General features: G+C 37.1%; 1 protein-coding gene across 1 annotated transcript in view; it reads left to right on the forward strand.

The window, feature by feature from the left end:
• The window catches only part of LTN1 (listerin E3 ubiquitin protein ligase 1), a 57,447-nt gene extending 39,893 nt beyond the window's left edge, over positions 1 to 17,554 (forward strand). The window contains exons 24-30 of the mRNA XM_069578351.1: positions 257 to 331; positions 4,398 to 4,584; positions 9,109 to 9,280; positions 10,355 to 10,575; positions 12,408 to 12,602; positions 13,976 to 14,143; positions 15,043 to 17,554. Coding sequence (XP_069434452.1) covers positions 257 to 331; positions 4,398 to 4,584; positions 9,109 to 9,280; positions 10,355 to 10,575; positions 12,408 to 12,602; positions 13,976 to 14,143; positions 15,043 to 15,105 — 1,081 coding nt within the window. The 3' untranslated portion in view covers positions 15,106 to 17,554. The remainder of the gene's footprint in view (positions 1 to 256; positions 332 to 4,397; positions 4,585 to 9,108; positions 9,281 to 10,354; positions 10,576 to 12,407; positions 12,603 to 13,975; positions 14,144 to 15,042) is intronic.
• Positions 17,555 to 22,665: the final 5,111 nt, after the last annotated feature.

Genomic DNA, 22,665 nt, shown 5'->3' on the forward strand with positions numbered 1-22,665 from the left:
AACAGGAATGGTCAGTGTTCTCCATGTACAGTTTACATTTATATAGTCCTGACCATAGTGGATTATTTCAGAATAAGCTCAGTAAAAGGATATACTCATTATAGAATAAGTATTGGACTTTCTGTTGTTAAGCATGACTTAACAATGAACCATTTCATGTAATTTAATACTCTTATTTATTTATTTATTTTAATTGGAGGTTAATTACTTTGGGAGAATGGCATTGAAACATGTAACTTAATATTCTGACTTCCAGATTGATGCCTGAATTCCCACAATATGATCAGGATAATCTAAAATCATATGGAGATGAAGAAGAAGAACCAGCCTTGTAAGTTATTTTTAATACAAGTCTTCCTCAATTGACAGGGTTACATCCTCATTGTAAGTTGAACACATGTTGAGTCAAAGATACATTTGATACATGTAACCTGCTGAACATCAGTTTATCCTAGCCTATTGAAGCATGTTCAGAACATTCCCATCAGCCTACAGTTGGGCAAAGTCATCCAACCCAAAGTCTGTTTTATGATAAAGTCGTAGATATCTCCTGTAATTTATTGAGTACTGTACTGAATGTGAAAAGCAGAATGGTTGTCTGGGTTGTGAGTGGTTTGGTTGTTAAACTTTTGTGATTGTGTGGCTGACTGGGAGCTACAGTTCACCACCACTGCCCAGCATTGTGAGAGAGTATCATTCTGTGTATAGCCAGTCTGAAAAAAGGTCACAATTTGTAGTATAGTTTCTACTGAACACTCATCGCTTTGACACTATTGTAGTGTTGAAAAATTAGAAGTCAAACCATCGTAAGTTGGATTGCTTCATTAAATTCTCATAATCCATCATGATGACTTTAGAAGACTGAGGCAATGCAGAAGCTCTAAATTTAATGAATACATTCATTCCACAAATCTTGTACGTTTATCTGTAAGATATAAATGAATTTTAGAGCTCACTTGAAGAGATAGTTACTCTTTCTTCTAATTGTTTCTAAGTCATTTTCAGTTTGCTACTGTTTAGTAAAACTTTCTTTAGCCACATAGTAACTGGGGAAAGAGTATACCCCTTCAAAAATGTATTGAGCACCCCTTTGTGCAAGTGTTAATTAAATGGTGAGGGGAGAATATAGTGCTAAGTAAGCTGTTTTCTTAAGGAGCTTATAATCTAATTTCGACGTATTATCCTAAAACTGAGTGGGCTTCTCTGGTGGCTCAGCAGTAGAGAATCCACCTGCCAGTGTAGGAGATGTGGGTTTGATCTCCACGTCGGGAAGATCCCTTGGAGAAGGAAATGGCAGCCTGCTCCATTATTCTTGTCTGGGAAATTTCATGGACAGAGGTGCCTGGTGGGTTATGGTCCATTGGGTCACAAAAGAGTTGGACACGATTGAGTGACTAAACAACCACCCTATAATAGAAGACAGTGTGTGACAAGTGCTAAGAAAAAGGATGATGTTAGTGAGACACAACTGCTGTGCCAAGAAGGGAAGACACTGATGAAAGGGAAGACCTTTCAGATTAGGGAGCATTTCAGCAGGCAGGGGAAAGTTACAGGAACACCATGTGCAAAGGCATTGAGGCATGACTGCTCATGATATGAGCTCATGACTGCTCATGATATGCTTGGGGAATATCAAGTTGTTACCATGTGACATATTTTTTAATTTTTAGACCTTCCACTGGAACATAAGCTCTGTGAGGCTTTTAGTCTCTTATTCCTGACTCCCCCCCCCCCCGCCCACCCCCAGCACCCAGTTGTTGGCCTTAAGTAATTATGAATAATCCTCTTTTGTTGAGTAAAAGAATAAATGAGGGACTCCCCTGGTGGTCCAGTGGTTAAGAATCTGCCTTGCAATGCAGGAGACGTGAGTTTGATCCCTGGTTTGGGAACTAAGATCCCACATTCTGGGGAGCAACTAAACCTGTGTACTGAAACAACTGAGCCCACGTGTCACAACTAGAGAGTCCCTGTGCTGCAATGCAGTGACGTTCCACGTGCTGCAACTAAGACCCAGTGCAGCCAAATAAATGAGTATGTGTGGAGTAGGCAGGGAGCGTAGAGTGAAAGATAAAGCTGGAGGGTGATGAAGGGCCTTCAAAATGACATTTTCTGGAGAGCGGGGCATTGTATGGTAGAAGATGGGATACCATCAGCTGATTCATAAACTGAACAAGTAGCAAGCAGAGCTGGAGGCCATTCCAGAAGTTCCAAAGTGCATAGAGGTTAGTGTGTAAAGTGGAGAGTTGTTCTTTGTAAAATCTGCTGATGGTTGGTATGGAATGGAGAAGGGTTGGTACATGAGATGGTGGTGCTGAAGGTAAAAACTTAAGGGCAGAAGCTTGAAGAGAACTTTGACTTATGGGCTGGTAGTAGGAGGCCACAAGGAAAGAAAGATCACAGAGGTAAAACAAGAGACTGAAGTCAGAATGTCAGAGAGAATTTGACTGGAGATACACACAAGTCTGTGGAAAAGACCCTGATGCTGGGTAAGACTGAAGGCAAGAGAAGAGGCTGACAGAGGATGAGATGGTTGGACAGCATCACTGATTCAGTGGACATGAACTTGGGCAAACTCCAGGAGATGATGAGGGACAGGGAAGCCTGGTGTGCTGCGGTTCATGGGGTTGCAGAGTCAGACATGACTTGGCAACTGAACAACAACAACACACACAAGTATTTCACTTCTTGAGACTCTTACAAGCTTGTTTAAAAATGTTAATAAGTACATTACTTCCATAAAGAAGAAAATTACCTTACATTGCCATGAGTTAATATGAATGTTACGTTTCCTGTAACATTTCTTTAACTGTGCTAAAAGACAATATAGTCTTATGATCTTCTAACCCTTTGTTGGTTGATAAAGGACCTGATAGGATTTGTTAGCCCTAATTGTTCCCCTGGCTAGGCAGGGACTTCAGACTAATCAGTTAGCCTCTCTGGGTATATGCTTTTTATTCATCTATAAAACAAAAGGTTGAAATATACATTTTCTGCTGGATCATTGAAAAGGCAAGAGAGTTCCAGAAAAACATCTATTTCTGCTTTATTGACTATGCCAAAGCCTTTGACTATGTGGATCACAATAAACTGGAAAATTCTGAAAGAGATGGGAATACCAGACCACCTGACCTGCCTCTTGAGAAATCTGTATGCAGGTCAGGAAGCAACGGTTAGAACTGGACATGGAGCAACAGACTGGTTCCAAATAGGAAGAGGAGTACGTCAAGGCTGTATATTGTCACCCTGCTTATTTAACTTCTATGCAGAGTACATCGTGAGAAATGCTGGGACGGATGAAGCACAAGCTGGAATCAAGATTGCTGTGAGAAATATCAATAACCTCAGATATGCAGATGACACCACCTTTATGGCAGAAAGCGAAGAACTGAAGAGCCTCTTGATGAAGGTGAAAGAGGAGAGTGAAAAAGTTGGCTTAAAGCTCAACATTCAGAGAACTAACATCGTGGCATTTGGTCCCATCACTTCATGGCAAACAGTGGAAACAGTGGCTGACTTTGTTTTTCTGGGCTCCCAAATCACTGTAGATGGTGACTGCAGCCATGAAATGAAAAGACGCTTACTCCTTGGAAGGAAACTTATGACCAACCTAGACAGCATATTAAAAAGCGGAGACATTACTTTGCCACAAAGGTCTGTCTAGTCAAGGCTATGATTTTTCCAGTAGTCATGTATGGATGTGAGAGTTGGACTATAAAGAAAGTTGAGCACAGAAGAATTGATGCCTTTGAACTGTGGTGTTGGAGAAGACTCTTGAGAGTCCCTTGGACTGCAAGGAGATCCAACCAGTCCATCCTAAAGGAAATCAGTCCTGGACTGATGTTGAAGCTGAAACTGCAACATTTTGGCTAACTGATGTGAAGAGCTGACTCATTTGAGAAGATCCTGATGCTGGGAAAGATTGAAGGCGTGAGGAGAAGGGGATGATAGAGGATGAGATGGTTGGATGGCATCACTGACTTAATGGACATGAGTTTGGGTAAACTCCAGGAGCTGGTGATGGACAGGGAGGCCTGGTGTGCCGTGGTCCATGGGGTTGCAAAGAATTGGACACGACTGGGCGGCTGCAGTGAACTGAAAAGAGTTTTTCCTTTAAGTACTAACTTCTAGAGTAAATTTTATAGCATATCTTACATATTTATAAATATGAAAATATATGTATATATTTCTATATCACTTTATGCCTTTCAGACTCTATAATTGCCTTTATACAAAATTAGGGGTCAAAATTAAACCTATAAAGGGGAACTTTTAAAATGGTTTTTGGAAAATAGAGGAAGAGGAAGATATTTCTAAAATGCTTCAAATTTATACATGCTGTCAGTTTGTTAAGAGACAAATCATGAAGAAAACTGTGGTGTTTAATCGTTGATTCTTAGGTCGCCACCAGCTGCACTGATGTCTCTTCTTAGCACTCAAGAGGACTTACTAGAGAATGTTTTGGGATGTATTCCTGTTGGACAGATAGTTACTATCAAGCCACTGAGTGAAGACTTCTGTTATGTTCTGGGGTACCTCCTCACGTGGAAATTAATACTTACTTTCTTCAAAGCTGCTTCATCTCAGGTAAATAAAATGAGACAACTTTTGACAGTTCTGTCCTATGTATTTCTCTCTTACTGTCTTAAACCCTTTCCTTCCCCTCCTTTTGGAGAAAAATGAGGATATGCCTCACATTTTATTTTATTTTATTTTTTGATATTTAAAAACCATTTTATTGATGATTGACTTGTGAAAAGCTGTACGTATTTAATGTACACAACTCAAAGACTTTGGGGATAACGATACATTCATGAAATCATTACCACCAAGACAATAAATGAGTGTTTTCTCCCAAAGATTCCATTTACCCATTATTACTGTTGAAGAGCTTTATTTATTTATTTATTTTTACTTTATTTTACTTTACAATACTGTATTGGTTTGCCTCACATTTTAATCTGATCTTATCTGGCTCATGACAGACATTCTGCTAAATTTATTTCTGTCTCTACTTTGTCATCCTCCCACAGTTTTATGCTTGGATCAGTTTTTTTCTAACTGAATGTATCCACCAAGTCTGTTTATTTCAGGAAACCAGGTTTCTATAATTTACTTTTGTGCTATCATAGTAACAGTTTCTAAAGAACCAGATCTTGCTATTTTCTTTTTCCCTTTGGTCAACTACTGACTCTTCTGGGAATATCAAAGGAAATTCACCTTATTTGAAAATCACTGTTTAGAGAAAGACCTATGAATTATTACCATATGTAATTCAAGCTGTTATCACTAAATAATGAAAATATCCTATAGTAATTATTTTGCCCAAATTATTTTAGCAGCCACTAGATGTCTCTGTTGTCTCACATTTAAGAAGGAAGCTGGAAAGCTCTGTTCCAGTTAAAAAAATTCTTTTAGACAGATGCCTGCTTTTAATAAGTTTCAAACATTGAATCAGTTTAATAAAGTAGGTCACTTCTGTGTTAGGTTAATACAACAAGACTTAAATCACTACATATTTAAAGTGTGACTAAATATCATGGCATTCATTTTCAATGTGATTTTCAGAATCCTTAAGTTATAACTTAGGTTGTTGCTAATAACCCATGTTGTTGTTTAGTCACTTAGTCCTGACTCTTTGCGACCCCATGGACTGTAGCCCATGGGATTCTCCAGGCAAGAATACTGGAGTGGGTTTTGCTTTCCTTCTCCAGGAGATCTTCCCGGACTGGAGATCAAACCCATGTATCCTGCAATGGCAGGCGGGTTCTTTATCCCGGAGCCACCAGGGAAGCTCAATAATCTATTTCTTGGTACAAATATATCAACATATACATTTTTGCATTTGTTTATCTAAGGAGAAAATGAAATCACAGAGGCAACACTGATCTAGATGTTCAGATTGTTTTACTTATTTTCAGTCTTACCACTTAGATTTGTGATTTGAGCTTGACTTAATTCACTGATTATATATTTCAAGAACTACTTGTTGGGCTTCTGCATTTGTTTCTTAGAATATTGTTGATCTCTAAAAAATTGCAGCATATTGAGGCCTTATATCTAAGAATTTTGTTCTTATTATCTTATACTCAGATATTAGGAATAATTATATAATTCTTATATGCAGAAATTAGGAATACATCATCTTTTTCATTTCTTGTTATACTCAGAAATTAGGAATAATTATATAATTCTTATACTCAGAAATTATGAGTACATCATCTTTTTCATTAAGCCAGGGTGGGGGAGGGGCACAATTAGATCAGCATTTATTGAGCCTAGAAGTTGAGCTGAGCTGTCAACAAGTAAACCATCATAACTCAGTAAGTAACAGTAATTAGGAGAATCCTAAAACAGACCGTTTTTTAAATAAATTTTTGGTCCTTAATCTGGGTTGGTTTTAACATTCGTCTTAAAAGAATTAGTGAATTAAATTGAATTGGAAATGTCTGTGTGTCTGTGTGTCTGTGTGTCTGCGTCTTATAGTTTTGCTGAGATGTATTTCACATATCATCAAAAAGAAATTTGCTTATTTAAAGGATGCAGATTTGGGGGCTCTTCTGGTGGTCCAGTGGCTAAGGAGGTGCCTCTGCTGCAGGAGGCGCAGATTTGATCCCTGGTCGGGGAACTTCAGATCCCAGTGTGGCCAAAAAAAAAATGATAAAGAGTACAGTTTGGTGTTTCTAGTGTATTTACAGAATTGTACACCATCACTACCATCTAATTTTAGAACATTTTCAATATCCACACACATCAACACCCAGCCCTCCTCCCAACACCCCCCCCCCAAAAAAAAAGACACCCTTACCCACCTGCTGTCCCTTTTCCTTTCAGACCCCCTGGCCACTGCAACCACTGGCCTATTTTCTGTCTCTATGATTTGCCTACTGTGGACTTTTCACATATATGGCCTTTTGTGTCTGGCTTATTTCTTATAGCACAATGGTTTCAAGGTTCGTTCATAATGCAGCGTGTGTTAGTATGGCATCATTTTTTATGTCCAAAACATAGTTCATTGTATGACTATAACACATTTTGCTTATCCAGTCATCCAGTGGGCGTTTAGGTTGTTTCCACTTTTTGCCGATTGTGAATAAAGCTGCTGTGAAGGTTTATGCCTTAGTTTTTGTGTGTTCATTTATTTTAATTTCTCTTGTGTTGTATACTATGAGTGGGACTGCTGGCTAGTAGACATGTGTTTTTTAAAAACCCATTGATATATGCAATAAATTTTTAAAAAAATTCTACTTTCCTTCCAACTTTTTATTTTGAAAAATATTCAGATTTGCAGAGATGGTAGGCAGCAGACATCATGATGCTTTGCTGAAAGTATTTAAACATGTATGTCCTAGAAATGGCCTTCCCAGATGGTGCAGTGGTAAAGAATCTGTCTGCCAACACAGGAGACACAAGAGACTCGGTTTGATCTGTGGGTCAGGAAGATCTAGTGGAGTAGGAAATGGCAGTCCATTCCAGTATTCTTGCCTGGGAAATCCCATGGACAGAGGAGCCTGGCCAGCTACAGTCCATGGGGTCACAAAGAGTCAGGCACAAGCAAGCACCCATGTACATACACCTAAACTCCTAAGATAAGAACATGTTTCATCGTAAATGTAATACAGATATTATACTCTAATTTTGATGCAATAATACTATCTATTAGTATTTAAAATTTGCCCCCTAAAAAAATAACAATTTCCCAGTTTTCCCAGTAATGTCCTTTATAGTTTTATTTCCTTTTCTATTGAGGATTCAGTCAAGGATTATGTTTGTATTTGTCCATCATATTTCTTTAGCTTATAATTCCTCTCCTTTTCTTACTTGTCATTCACCAAGTCAGTTATTTTGTAAACTGTCTTCCAGTTGGGGTTTGTGTGTAGTTTCCTCCTAGTTACATTCTGGTTATTTTTCAGCAAGAGGATTTGCTGCATGGTGGTGCTGTGTTCTCGCTGTCACCTTAGGAGCACAAAGTACCATGTGTCCTCTTATTTGGTGATGTTAAGTTTGGTTACTTGGTAAAGGTAGTGTCCTCCAGATTTCTTCACGGTAAAGGTCTTTTGGTTGATTTTTTAAGAATCCCAAATGCCAGATCCTGTGGCTTGATCTTTGTATCTGAGCATTCATTGTGTCCAGAAAACGGTGTCTGTGTACTCTGAGGAGACAATATGGCATAGTGGAAAAAGGAATTTTAAAACAGGTACAAATACCAAAGAACTGCAAGGTAAATGTGAACAAATGAAAACTACATCATTGAGGAATGAGTTTCTAAAGCACATGTCTCATGTAGATACCTGTAGTGTACCCCGTGGTGCCAGATTTTTCCTATTTTTAAGAAAAAAATCAGAAAAAAAAGCCATATTATTATGTGAAATTTCTTGATTTGTAAAACAACTCCAGGACGTTTTGAGCTGCCAGATTGTGCTGTCATAAAGGGATGCTGGAATGTTTGGTGTAGGGTGAGGGCAGCCATAGCAGTGGGATTCGTTTTGAGCAGAATTTTGAAAGATTAGAGATTGTGGTGTGGAAGATTTGGGAGGAGAATGAATAAAGCATCTCTGGGCAGTGGCAGATAGATTGTTCTCAGCTCAGACTCCCAAGTGGCGGTGAACTTATCAATAGGAGACAGTTTGGTTAAGATGTTAGAGGCATATGTCTGATAACAAAGGGTTAGTGAGAACTTCTGCTAGTATATGAGAAGGGGAAGCAGTGTCATCAGACAACTCGACTGGAAAGTAACACTGTGTGATGTATTTTGTAGGACTCTTCCATGTCATTCTCAGTATTCAGATAAATGCATTTTTTCATTGTGTTCTTGTACTATATATGTATACACACACACACATATATATACATTGTACTATATATATAGGTAATATATATATTTTTAAATATTTATTTATTTATTTGGCTGTGCTGGATCTTAGTTGCAGCATGTAGGATCTAGTTTCCCCGACCAGGGATTGCACCTGGGCCCCCTGCATAGGGAGGATGGAGTCTCAGCCACTGGACCACCCCCAGGGAAGTTTATACTTTATACTTTAATTCATTCCAGGTTTGCTGAATGTCCTATTTAATTGGGTTTACTAATAAAAATTCTCTCATTTCCACCAGCTTCGAGCTCTGTATTCAATGTACCTTCGAAAAACAAAAAGTTTGAATAAATTGCTTTATCACCTGTTCAGGCTTATGCCAGAAAATCCAGCCTTTGCAGAGACAGCTGTTGAGCTCTCCAGTAAGGACCCTCGAACTTTCTTTACAGAGGAGCTCCAGTTGGGTATTAGAGGTCAGTATGATGTGTGTGTGTATTTCTTCCTGGGGACGAGGCTCAAGTCAGGTTGTATGACTCTCTACCATGAGGACGTGGAGAGTAACCCCAAACGTGGGTCCCCTGTATGACATTGTTGAAGTGCCAGATTTTCCCTATTTCTCTACATAGAATAAATAATTAGATCTTACGGTTAAAGTTTTTAGGAATTTAATTCATTTTTGGAGCTCAGTTTCTTGATTACTATTATCTTTTACTCTGTAGACAATAATGTTTTGTAGGCCTGTGGATGGTCTTCTGTTGGGGAAATGAAGATGAGTAAAATTTATTACTTTTTCACTCCAGGAGCTCACATTTTAGCTGAAGGGGTAGAAATGCATGCATCTAGCTATGCCTCAGTGTTAAAAAGGGTTTCCTGAGAATAGGAATTGTTTTAAATGCCTTGGAGATCTGAGGTTGGAACTTTGTCTTGTGAGTAGTACAGTAGGACTCTAGAACTTCTGTATAACACATCAGTGAACTCTGGGGAAAGTAAAGGCCACCAATTTTTTTTTTTCATAATTTGGGGCTTCCCTGGTACTTCAGACGGTAAAGCGTCTGCCTGTAATGCAGGAGACCCGGGTTCAATCCCTGGGTTGGGAAGATCCCCTGGAGAAGGGAATGGCAACCCACTCCGGTACTCTTGCCTGGATCCCGTGGATGGAAGAGCCTGATAGGCTGCAGTGCATGTAGTCGCAAAGAGTCAGACATGACTGAGCGACTTCACTTTCATAAGAAAAAGAATCTTTAATTTTTCTTCTTTGAAGTGTGTGTGCTTCATTTTATTTGTGATCTTTGCTGCAAAATAGTGCTATTTGGGGGCAGATTTTTCAGTATCCTTCAGGATCTTCTTTCTACCATTCTAATTGTTCATTTCGAATGTGGGAGAAAAAGCTAATATTCTACAGAGTTCTGGTTTCCTTGGTATATTTGTTTTATGAGCTCTAGCGCTAGTGTTAAGAATTGAAAGTGATTTTCCAAGGAAAGTACTCATATTAGTCTGTTCTGTGTAAGAGATACATGTTACTAACTAAGAATTTGTTTTTTCCTCAGATACCTCAGCTCTTCCCTACCATATTCCACACTTGGCTTGTTCAGTCTATCACATGACATTAAAAGACTTGCCAGCCATGGTTAGGCTGTGGTGGAACAGTAGTGAGAAGCGTGTTTTCAATATCGTAGATAGATTTACCAGCAAGTATGTTAGCAGTGTTCTTTCGTTTCAAGAAATATCTTCTGTGCAAACAAGTACACAGCTGTTTAATGGCATGACGGTTAGTATTATCTTGAATTTTTTTCTAGAAAAGTTGTCTCAGTATTGATTATTCCTATCCATTGTAGTGAGTATGATCACAATTGTAGCTCTTGGTTCAGAAATTACAGAAATTGTCTACTTTATTTTCTGATTCTTGGACATCAGATCTCAAATTAATGCATCGATTGAAGTGATGTTATAATTTCATTTACCTATGCTAAATAGTTTTTGAACGTTCATTAGTTAATTCAAAATATATATCGGAATACCTATAGATGCCAGGTGCTTTGTGCCAGTCACCTGCAAAATAGACAGTTCAGAGGGTCACATTCCTGTTGTGTAATAACATGCAGTCCGATAAAGGAAAGAGGGGTGATACTGGTAATGTTTCTTTGCATTGGAAACTGGAAAGTGGCACATTAAGAGGAAGAGTGTTCTGCAGTTAGGGTTGGAAAAGGTCATCCGGCTTAGGGGCCTGCGTAAGACTTGATGGGGGCAGTTCATTTTGAGGTCGGCAGGATGCTCCTATGGGTTACAGCATTTAATATAGAGAAAACAGCACAGCAAAAGCAAAGAGTTTGAAGATGAGAATCTATTAATAATTTCTGTGATTGCTTAAGAAATAATGAGTAGCCCAGTATTCATATAAAGTAGTTTTCATGAAGGTAAATAGAGAACAGACTGCTTCTGTGATGAATTGAGTCCATACTGGAAAAGGCATCAACTAACAGTCTAAAATATTTAGTACTGCGTAGCCACTAAATTTTTTCTTCTGAGGCAGTGACGGTGTCACAGTTAAAGCAGTGAAATTACTGTGACTGAAGTCTTAGCATGGGCTGTTGGCATGGGCCGTGGGTTCATGTGAGCAGTTAGGGAGGCTCATAATGTGTAGACATTATGAGGAGGGCCTGTGGGAAACAGTATCAGTGAGACTAGTCCTTAAAAGGGGAGGGATGTGAGAAATTCTGTGGTGATTTAACCAAACTTACAGCTAATTAATATCTGAAAGAGAAATTTAAGATGATGCTACACTTTTTAGCATAGAATATGAAAGTCAGAATAAATTTTTAAAGGATGGTGATTTGTATTCTCTATTGAGTTTGCAATCCTAGTAAGAAAATCAAGATCAGATATAAATATTCTGGCAGTTGATGATTGGTTCTAAAGCTCAGGGGAATTCTGTGGTAGGGAAAGACTTGCTGCTGCTGCTGCTGCTGCTAAGTCACTTCAGTCGTGTCCAACTCTGTGCGACCCCATAGACGGCAGCCTACCAGGCTCCCCCATCCCTGGGATTCTCCAGGCAAGAACACTGGAGTGGGTTGCCATTTCCTTCTCCAATGCATGAAAGTGAAAAGTGAAAGTGAGGTTGCTCAGTTGTGTCTGACTGTTCGCAACCCCATGGACTGCATCCTTCCAGGCTCCTCCACCCATGGGATTTTCCAGGCAAGAGTACTGGAGTGGGGTGCCATTGCCTTCTCTGAGGGAAAACTTGAAAGACATCTAAATAGAAGTGATATTTGATACACTGACTTTGGAAGAGAAGGGATAATTAATAATAACCCATTCTATACTCTTCTATTCAAAAACTACAATATGACAAGCCTAATATAATCAAAACATACTTTTTCAGTGCATTTCTTTTAAAAACATCTTTGTCATAACATCACTATGAAACACGTCAGATATTTGAACCTATTTCTTAAATATCTCACATTAGATAAGTGAATATGTTTACCTGTGTTTTGTTTGAATGAGGACTGGCTGCTATCTGTCAACCTGTCAAGATGGTTTTTGAATAAAAGAGAGGAAAAGAAAATTGGCCAAAAAAAAATTACCTTTCATATGTTGCAGGTTAAAGCTCGAGCTACTACTCGAGAAGTCATGGCCACTTACAGCATTGAGGATATAGTGATTGAACTTATAATACAGCTGCCTTCAAATTATCCACTGGGCTCAATAACAGTGGAGAGTGGGAAAAGAGTTGGAGTGGCTGTGCAGCAGTGGCGAAACTGGATGCTTCAGCTAAGCACTTACCTCACCCATCAAGTAGGTGTTCATGTACATGCTTGTTAGGCTTTCTGAACTAGAGAGAAGTCGCTGCTTTACTGTGTGAAAGGGCAGTGAAACTCTCTCTTCTGCTTCAGTAGAAATGGCTACTATATTTTGTTGAATCTGACAAAAGTCCATATAGTCAAAGCTACGGTTTTTCCAGTAGTCATTAAGGATGTGAGAGTTGGACCAAAACTAAAGTTTGAGAACTGAAGAGTTGATGCTTTTGAACTGTGGTCCTGGAGAAGACTCTTGAGAGTCCCTTGGACTGCAAGGAGATCCAAACAGTCCATCCTAAAGGAAATCAGTCCTGAATATTCATTGGAAGGACTGATGCTGAAGCTGACTTTTCAATCCCTTGGCCACCTGATGCGAAGAACCAACTCATTTGAAAAGACCCTGATGCTGGGAAGGATTGAGGGCAGGAGGAGAAGGGTATGACAGAGGATGAGATGGTTGGATGGCATCACCGACTCAATGGACATGAGTTTGTGCAAGCTCCAGGAGTTGGTGATGGACAGGGAAGCCTGGCGTGCTCCAGTCCACAGTTTCACAAGGAGTCAGACACGACTGAGTGACTGAACAGAAACTGAAAACAGATATATGTCTAAATGATTTGACCCTGCTAAGCTTATTTTAATTTTTTAAAATTAAAAATGCTCTATAGCATTTTTCCCTTGTGTTTGAAAAGAATCGACTCTTCTTCATTGACCCTGTAGATGTTATAGAACAATACCTGGTATTAAAGTTTGAGAGGGAATCTTTCTGTAAGGCTCGGGACAGCTGAATGTCTTCTGAGCTACTTTTACTTTAACGTTTCACCTCTCCTCCTGTGGTTAGAGAAATCCCAGTACTTTCAAAGACCTTTTTGCATTTTAAATAAATTGTTAAGTCTTCTCTAGTTTTGTTTGCACCTGGTGATGCTTCTCAGGCATTCTACAGTAGAGGAAAAGTATTTTAAAACGAGTCTGTTCACTAGTATTATAGAGCTGGAACAAATCAGCATTTGAGTAGGTGAGATAGTTAATTTCATCATTTTTAATTAAAAGTTAGGAGAACTGATCCAAACAACTTAATTATTTAAAAAGTTTCATCAAATAACAAGCTAAGACTATAAAAATTGAAAATTGGGTCAGAAGCCTTTCTTTCAAGTCGACACTTAATGAAGAAATGTACCTGGTTCCTAAAACGTGGGAGGTCATTTTGAAAACCAGTATTCATAAAACTTAGAATTGTGAATATAGCCAAGCGGATTCTCTTCTCTCCAGATTATAATACAATTTTAAAATTTGTGAAATTGAATAAAGATGATATTGGTGATTTAAAGGGCGTATTAACTTTATTGGTTTTTTTTTTTTCCTTGTTAACAGAATGGAAGTATTATGGAAGGCTTAGCATTATGGAAAAATAATGTAGACAAACGTTTTGAGGGTGTTGAAGATTGCATGATTTGTTTCTCAGTCATTCATGGTTTCAACTATTCTCTTCCCAAAAAAGCCTGTAGAACGTGCAAAAAAAAGTTCCATTCAGCTTGTTTGGTAAGTCTAAAGAGAAACTAGCTTATTTATATCATACATATATTAATATTATATATGGATGATATCTAACCTTAGAAAACTGTGGATGTTAAACTCTTAATTGTGGTTAATGGGAGACATATTAAAAATGATTTTTCAAAATCTGTAAAAGAAAATTAGTAATTTACTGAGACTGGTGGCATCAAAGCACTTTAATAAATGGAAGTTTCTAAAATAGCTCTTGACACTTAAATGGATGGCTTTGTAAGATGTATACCGTAAAGGAGACTGAACAAATTGGAACTGAGAGCCATCTGGCATCAGAGCTTTCTGCCCTTTTCAGACTTCATAAAGAAAGTCTCACTATGCTCAGTCCCGTCACAGCAGGTTTCTTTATACACGTCCGTGTTTGTGAGTGTGAGCCTGAGTGTGGAGAACCACTGGCCCCTGGAAGGAGCACTGAACCGTGTTGGTTTGGAGATGAATGCAAAGAACAAACACTTCAGTAGTCTCCCTTTTCTTACTTTAATCATTTTAAAGTTACTTTAGTCTGCAAAGCACCAACTTACTGACCTGAGTTCCAGTTTTCTCATCTGTAAAATGGAGATAGTAATACTTTTCTAAAGGTTGTTGAAAGGATTAAAAGAAGATGATTTATGTAAAACCTACCACTATTTAAATGGAATATGCAAAGCTGAGCATCATTGTTCAATAAAGGATTGCTGTATTCATCTTGTTTTATTTTTTAAAAAAGATAATATTGTCTTTTCAACTTGGCCAGTTTGATAAGAAATGTTTGCTTTAATTTCCATTTTGTGTAATTAATAAAGTAAATTTTTATATTAAAAAATTGTTACTTTAGACATATATGTAAAATGGCAGTGTAAAAAGTTTTTAACACTTAGACTTTTCTTTTACAGTACAAATGGTTTACATCCAGCAACAAATCCACTTGTCCACTCTGTCGCGAGACCTTTTTCTGAGATTTTTTTTTCCCCCTCATTGGAATTGATCCCTGAAGAAATTCAAGCAAAGGCAGTGGATTTGGATTCATCTTGAAGTGCTAATGTGAGGAGGCCACTGAGCATTACTTTCAAATAGGGCCTTCTCTGGAAAATTATTTTGGTTCATGTAATGATCCTAAAATCAGGTTTACTTATCTTTAGATTGCTTTGTAAATGTTTGGAAACCTTTTCTTTTACATAAAAATATTACATATTGGAGAGAAAAATATTTATATTAATAGTTTAATCGCTTTGTACAATAAATATGGAAAAACCCTAAAGTACAGAGTTGGAATTAGTGAAAGCATTGCACAAGTATATTATATTGATAAACTTAGTTAGTTTATCTATGTTTAGAACAGTCCGAGTGAGGTAAATGAATTGAGAGGGTTGATTTACATCCACAGATATTTTGAGACTTATTTATTAGTTACAACAAAAAAATTAATTAGTATTCTGATATTTGTAGATTATTTTAATGATAAAATGACATAAGCTATTAATATAGCTTATCTTAAGCTATTTAAAGCATGCTCTGAAAGCCTATGTAAAAGAGTATAAACTGAACTTTAAGGTGCCTCCATTTATTAAGGGTTTTGAAATTCAGAAAATTAAATTCAGAACACTGACCTTTTTACTGTAAGAGAATTTCCTTGTGCTAGTGAAATTTGGATTGCAGACGTGTCAGTGAATTTATTACTCAGTTGCAGTGAGTCTCCGGAGGGTGAGAATTTGAGAGAAACAGAAGTCACCTTATTTCATTCATGAAGCAGAGTGGTTTCTATTCTCTGTCAAGAGCAAAGAAATAGTGAGCTATTTCTGAAACTTAAGAATGGTGGAAAAAGCAAAAAATATAAAAACATTGTAGGAGGCTTTAAATTTTGTAAGCAAATTTTGCTATTCTTACTGGTCAGAATTACACTAAATTAGAGAGAGTTGAGGGGAGCTAATTTTTTCTAGCCTTCATAAGTGCGAGTTAGACATTTTAATACTAAGTATAATTCAGTATAACAGGCTGAAATGGGGTAGGTGAAGACGTGAGGTCTGCTACAGCATTACTGCCCTTAAAAACTGTGCCCAAAATATAAAAGTGTGAAAGTTTGGAACTTGGAATAAATTTTTTGCAGTCTTCCATCACATGGGAAATAATTAGCCTTTCTCATAGCAAGGTAACATGAAGACTCAGCTAATCATCTCTGTTGCAAATGTTTAATTGGCAAAAAGCAACTCGTGTTAAATAAAATTACTGCTTACTATCTACTGGGTAAAATGGTTATTATTGAAATAGTATGAATGTGGTCAGAGCATTGTAGTGGAGACTGAAGAATTCCATGTGAGTTAAAGATCTTGAGTTGTATTGTAGATGCAGTGTCCTGCCCAGTTTTATCTGTCTCCTAAAATTTTCTCTGTAGTATTTATTATCTTATAGCCTTAGGCTCAAGGAATACAGATAGCAAAATTCTACTACCTCTTCTTAACCCCTTTCTTAAAATATTCTCTCTTTTTCCTATGTCTCTCTCTGACATAGTAAACCCAAAAGATTGTGTTACTCCTTTGTGAAAATTACACACTTTTCCTTTAAAATTGTTTTATAGTAAGGCTTTGTTTATAACTTTTCCAGTAGTGGTACATCTTGCTTCTGACCCAGACCCCAAGTAGAAAAGAAAAGGGAATAATGGAGCTTTGTTTTTCCACATTATTCTTCAGGGCATCAGGTTCTCCCGTGAAACAGTATAATTAAGTGAAATGCCTACTCGTCATACTTAGGACTCTTGGCACATTTCTTTGAGACTTGTAAATACAAATGTAAAGCTTGTTATTGTTTATACACTAAAGAAGAAGCTTTCCAAAATAAAACTGAAATTCAGAATATCACATTATAATTAAATTTGTTTATATAGCTTTGACAACTCGAGAGCATCCCTAAAAATTCTAGCATTAAGGACATTTTAAAATTGCATGAGATTCAGAGCCTATTAGCAAAATTGTTAATTTAAAGCCCTGATGTAAATTGCAAATTTTAGAATTTATTTTTAACTCTTATTTATCACATGCTGTAATGTATGTATATAAGTTTCTGTGGCTTAAAGCAATGTCATTACTTGAGTTTGTATGGTGTGAATAATTATTTGATTGTTATACCATATGTGCCCATTAAAATTCTTTTTAATTGCAAAATATTTCAAATATACATAACAATAATAATAATATAAATGCCCTTGTACTCTTCATAAACTATTTTGCCACATTTGCTTCTGATTTTTAAAGAAATAAAATGTTACTCTTTTGTACTCTTCCCTGAGACCATCTCCTCCTTCCCTCACTGGAGCTCGCCCACCCTCCTGAAGTTGGTATGACTCCTTCCTGCTTAAGATTTTATATTTTACCACATGTTTGTGTCCATAAATAATACAGCAGTTTTTCAAAATTTTGTGATGTTTTCTTTTGTAAGTTTCCCTTTCCGTTCAACATTACTGCTGTTTTGTATCATTATACCAGTTTGCTTATCGTTTCCCTCACTAATGGTCATTTCAATTGTTACTCTTTGCCATTTTGAACAGCGCTGCCAGTGTACACTCTTGATAATATTTTCTTACGCAGATGAAACATGCTAGGTATTCTGAACACACGCCCCCAAATGGGATTTCAGGTAACAGATATTCTGATTTTAGATATGTGCTCTGTGACTTTGTTGTTGTTGTTCAGTCGCTAAGTTGTGTCTGACTCTTACATGTTGACAGATTGCTCTCCAGAGTGGCGTGTAAGTTTGTGCTCTCAATGGTGATACAAGAGGATTCTGGTTTTCCCACGTCATCACCAAAACACTTGGTCTTATCACTTTTCAAGTTTTCCAGTCGGAGCTGTGAGATAGTAGCTCTTTGTTTTCATTTGTATTTCCCTGGCTACCATGAATCTTAGCTTTATTCCATATATTTATTGGTCTTTATTTGTGAATATATTATCTATATGCCTGTTTTCCCTGCAGATTGCACATGGTATGGACAGGGATTCCTCTGGCAGGTGGCTTGACATTAACATGGTCTTTGGCTGTCTGTAATTATACAGAATTTTTCTGTTAAATTTAGTCAGATTGATCATTCTTTTCCTTTATGACTGAGGCTTTTCTGTGTTCATTTTTAAAAACTGGTTCCTTCCCTCAGATTTAAAAATATATATGTATATATTACATATTTTGTTCTAAAAGTTACAAATTTCAACATATACCTAATTTACCTGAAACGCAATTTTGTGAGTGTTAGGTAGAAATCCTACCCCATATTGGTAGCCAGTTTTCATAATATTATTTATTAAACAGTCTGTCCATTACCCATTGACTTTGCAGTGCCTCCTCACTTACATTACCAAATCTTGTTGTATGCATATTGGTTTCCGGTCTCTGTATTCTATTCCATTGGTCTATTTATCTGTGTTAATTCTACGTATATATTTTTTTCTTTAAAAAATAGCTTTACAATTAATCTTGCAGAGTAGATGAGTAGTCTTCTAGTCTTATTCTTCTTTAAGACTTTTCTTAGATAGACATGTCCTCTGCTGTCCAAGAACTCTCTTAACTCTCTTTTCCCTTGCTGTGTTCTCTCATGACCAATTTGCCCTTACTATAATGAGTTGTCTTATGGAAGAATCTGGTAGGTGTCCATCCTAGGCTTTAACTGGTGGGACCAGGAGGCTCTTTTGGCTTTGCCAAATTTTATACTTAAGGTTTTACAGTCCAGTTATTCTCTGTATGATTTTTAAAATTAGAGGCAAAAATTTTATATGTTTATGAATGAAATCCTTGAACCTCACCATGAATTTTTTTTTCTGTTTTATAAGAAGAAAGTTTTAGTTGCTTAGTTGTGTCTGATTCTGCAACTCCATGGACTGTAGCCCGCCAGGCTCTTCTGTCCATGGGATTTCCCAGACAAGAATACTGGAGTGGGTTGATACCTGTTTTACGCAAGTTTCTGCAAAAGGACTTTTGGGCTAAGGAGAGTGTTTAGCATGTGTTCAGCTAGTTCCAGTAGCTTTGACAGTGTCTTTTTTTTTTTAACTGTGACTTTCTTTTTAAGGAGAGCAACTTCTTTGGGTAGCGCAAAAGTATAAGTAATTCGTATATTTGTTGTCCAGATTTTATGGAGGTACCTGAGGAGGTCAAGAAACCTGTTTCCATGGCATTCCAAATTGACATGGTATCTCAAAAATACTAGCTGCAGTATACAATTTACTCTTGTATTTAGGAATATTATGTACCCTATAGAAGACTGTAAGTTTGACCACTGGAGTCTACCTAGTTAAGTACTGGATACTAAAAAACTCTAGTGTAGTTATTGTATAGCCAGAGAGTATTGCTCCTTTTCATTCTTTAAGACCCATTAACAATCGGTTATCTATAACAACTTAGGAGTGGAGTGTTCAACACATCTGTTCTGAGCATGGGTTTCTTTAACTGTGTACGTATAACCATGGGAGTTTATTTCATCAGCTAAAGTTAAGAGAATTTCTCAATATGAGAAGGCATACATTTCTAGTGTATAGTTGATAGTAAAATGAGAAGGAGAAAGTGAAGATATATAGTATCATCAGATTTACTTTTGCACATTGATATTGTACCCTGCAATCTTGCTGAACTTGTTTACTAGTTCTAATAGTTTGTGTGTGTGTGTGTGTGTGTGTGTGTGTGTGTAACTCAGAATTTTCTATATATAAGGTCTTACCATTGGCAGTAGTGATGGTTTTATTTCTTTTCCAGTCTGCATGCTTTTTATTAGACATCTGACTAGAAACTCCAGTATTGAATAGCAGTGGTGAGAACAGATAATCTTTGTTTCATTCCTGATCTTAGAGGGTAAGCTTTCAGTCTTTCAGCATTATGATGTTAAACTGTGGTTGATACAATCAAATTTAAAGGTGACCTGAGTACAAGTTCTGAAGATACTTCAACTAATTAATCTAGGCTGCAGTTTCTTGGTACAAGAGAAAATAAGCTGGTGGCTCAAAGGATGGGCTGTAGGAGGCAACAGATTTTTTATTTCTGTCATGCTCGTGAAAAACCATTAGAGCAGAAATTCTCAGCCTCACTACTGTTAGCATTTGGGGCTGCAAAATTCTTTGTTTTGGGGAATGTCCTGGGCATTGTAGAATGTTTAGCTGCATCCCTGGCCTCTATATTTGTTCAATGCCAGTGTACCATCCTTGTGAGAACCAAAAATGTCCAGGCGTTGCTAGATGTTCTCCAGGTGGTAAAATTGCCCCTCAGTGACAGTCGTTGCCTTATAACATGGACTGATCAGGCACCATTCAATAGAAATACAGTGTGAGCCACATATGCCATTTTAAGTTCTCTTGTAGCCTAGAATTTAAGAATAGGTGAAATTTTAATAACACATTTTGTTTAACTTGGTATCCAAAGTACGATTTCAATATTTAATCAATAAGAATTAGGTACTTTATATTCTTTTCTCATACTGTTTTTGAAATTCAGTGTATTTTAAATTTATAGCACATTCCAATTTAGATAGGAAATTTTCATCAGAAATACTTTGATTTCAGAAAATTTACTGTTAAAAAATAAATTCATGTGCCCAAGTTTTTCCCCAATGCACTTGAAGGTCTTCCAATAACTGGATCTGGTGTCCCTTTTGAAATTTTCATTAATTAAAATGAAAAAAAAATTTGAAATTTTGTTTCTCAGTCACACTTGCCACATTTCAAGAGATCACTAATTACATGTTGCTAGTGGCTATTGTATTGGACAGTATAGGCTTAACCTTACATGTCCGTACAAAAAGAAAGGCTTATGATAATCTAGGAGGAATCAGCCTAGACCCTTAAATTCACCTCCAAATACTTTACCTATGTCTTGAGAGTCTTTTGCCCATAAAATTCTGGGATTGTAGCTTATCCTTTGGTTAATTTTTGAATAGTGTAGTTGTATGTCAAAATCAGCTATACTTTGGTCATATTAGCATTTTCCACAATTTTGAAAAATAAGTCTGCAGTAAATTGTATGTGGCAGTTTCATTTATGAAACAAAACCTTACCTATTAAATTGTTGTATCATGAGGAAAGGACTAAATTCTGATAATGTTCCCAAGATAATCATTAAAGATTGTTGGACATTTCCACCATTTGAGTGGTTTTAGTACTCTGAGGGAGCTGATGTTCTGTGGCTCTAGAATTATTAGTATGTAAAGATATTACCCATATCTGTATATTGTTGTTCATCTATATTTAAAAGGCCAGGGCCCTGGAAAAGGGAATGGCAACCCACTCCAGTATTCTTGCCTGGAGAATTCCATGGACAGAGGAGCCTGGTGGGCTACAGTCCATGGGGTCGCAAAGAATCGGACACGACTGAGCGAGTAACACTAACTGATGTTTCCTGGAGTAAGTTACTGGGGAGATTTTGGCTAGTTGTCCTGTTTTTTAGTCATTACAGAACGTGAATTCTTCCCCTGGCCTTCCTGCTTATGGTATTATTGACACAGCTGCCCATTTCTCATAGAACAGAGAACCTTTTGGTCTTATTTTTGTTTTGTATATCATCTGCTTTATCTTGAAGGTCAGAAGTTTGTTTTGATTTCTAGATTTTTGAAGTGTTTAGTGACATGTTGCAGATCATCTCAGTTGGTACTTCTGGAGTCCATTTTCAAAAAATAGGCAAGCCCATCTTCACGTTTGCTTTTGAGGATACTCTAGAATGTTGTTTGAAATTATTTCTGAATTTGTTTTGAAATCTGCTACTTACCTCATCTTTTTATGTTTGTTTGTTTATAGTTTTGATTTTCATTAAGACTTTTCCTAAAGGAAAGGCATCTGAAATGCCTTAATCATACATTTCCTGTTGGCTTACTCCTTCCAGGTCATTCCTTGAATTATGAAGAGCTGAATATTTAAGCCATCTCCTAGCTTTTTGTGTTGTTTTTGTTGTCATTGTTTTTGCTGGTTTTGACTCTTTTGCCCTCATCTTAGGGGCTGATAATTAAGTGAACTGGTTGGTACAAACTTAGTAGTCCAGGACAGTAAAAATCTTATAAAATCTTAACTCTGTATACACCTGTCTTCCTAAGGTTAAGAAAAATCCTTGATCAAAGCTCTCAACTTGATTTTAGATCAAGGTTCAAAGATCAGTTTCTTTAGATCTGTATTCTGGTATATTAGTTTTGAAGGGATATGTATAATGTAAATGATCTGTTAAGAAAAACTTGCAGGAAATGGTTACTTGTTTGGGAGGTGAAAGAAGGTGCAGAAGGATAGAAGGAATTTTAGTGGATGGTAGAGATACAGCTGGGTAGAGAGAAAGGTGCAAGCAGGGTGGGTTTCAGATAGTTAAAATAGGAATTAACTGGTATTCCTTTCAGGGAGGCTAAGAGTCTTTGTTTCATTTGAAGGCCTCAGCAGTTGACTGTTGAATGCTTTAGGCTTTTTCCCCCTTATTTTTCTAGAGCTCTTTTGAAATATATAAACTTTGATCTATCAGAAGTTCCCTATAATGGTATTGTAATTCTAAGACAGTTTTAGCAAAAATCTCCCTTTATC

Source organism: Ovis canadensis, chromosome 1 (assembly GCF_042477335.2).
Source record: "Ovis canadensis isolate MfBH-ARS-UI-01 breed Bighorn chromosome 1, ARS-UI_OviCan_v2, whole genome shotgun sequence".
Lineage (NCBI taxonomy): Eukaryota > Metazoa > Chordata > Mammalia > Artiodactyla > Bovidae > Ovis > Ovis canadensis.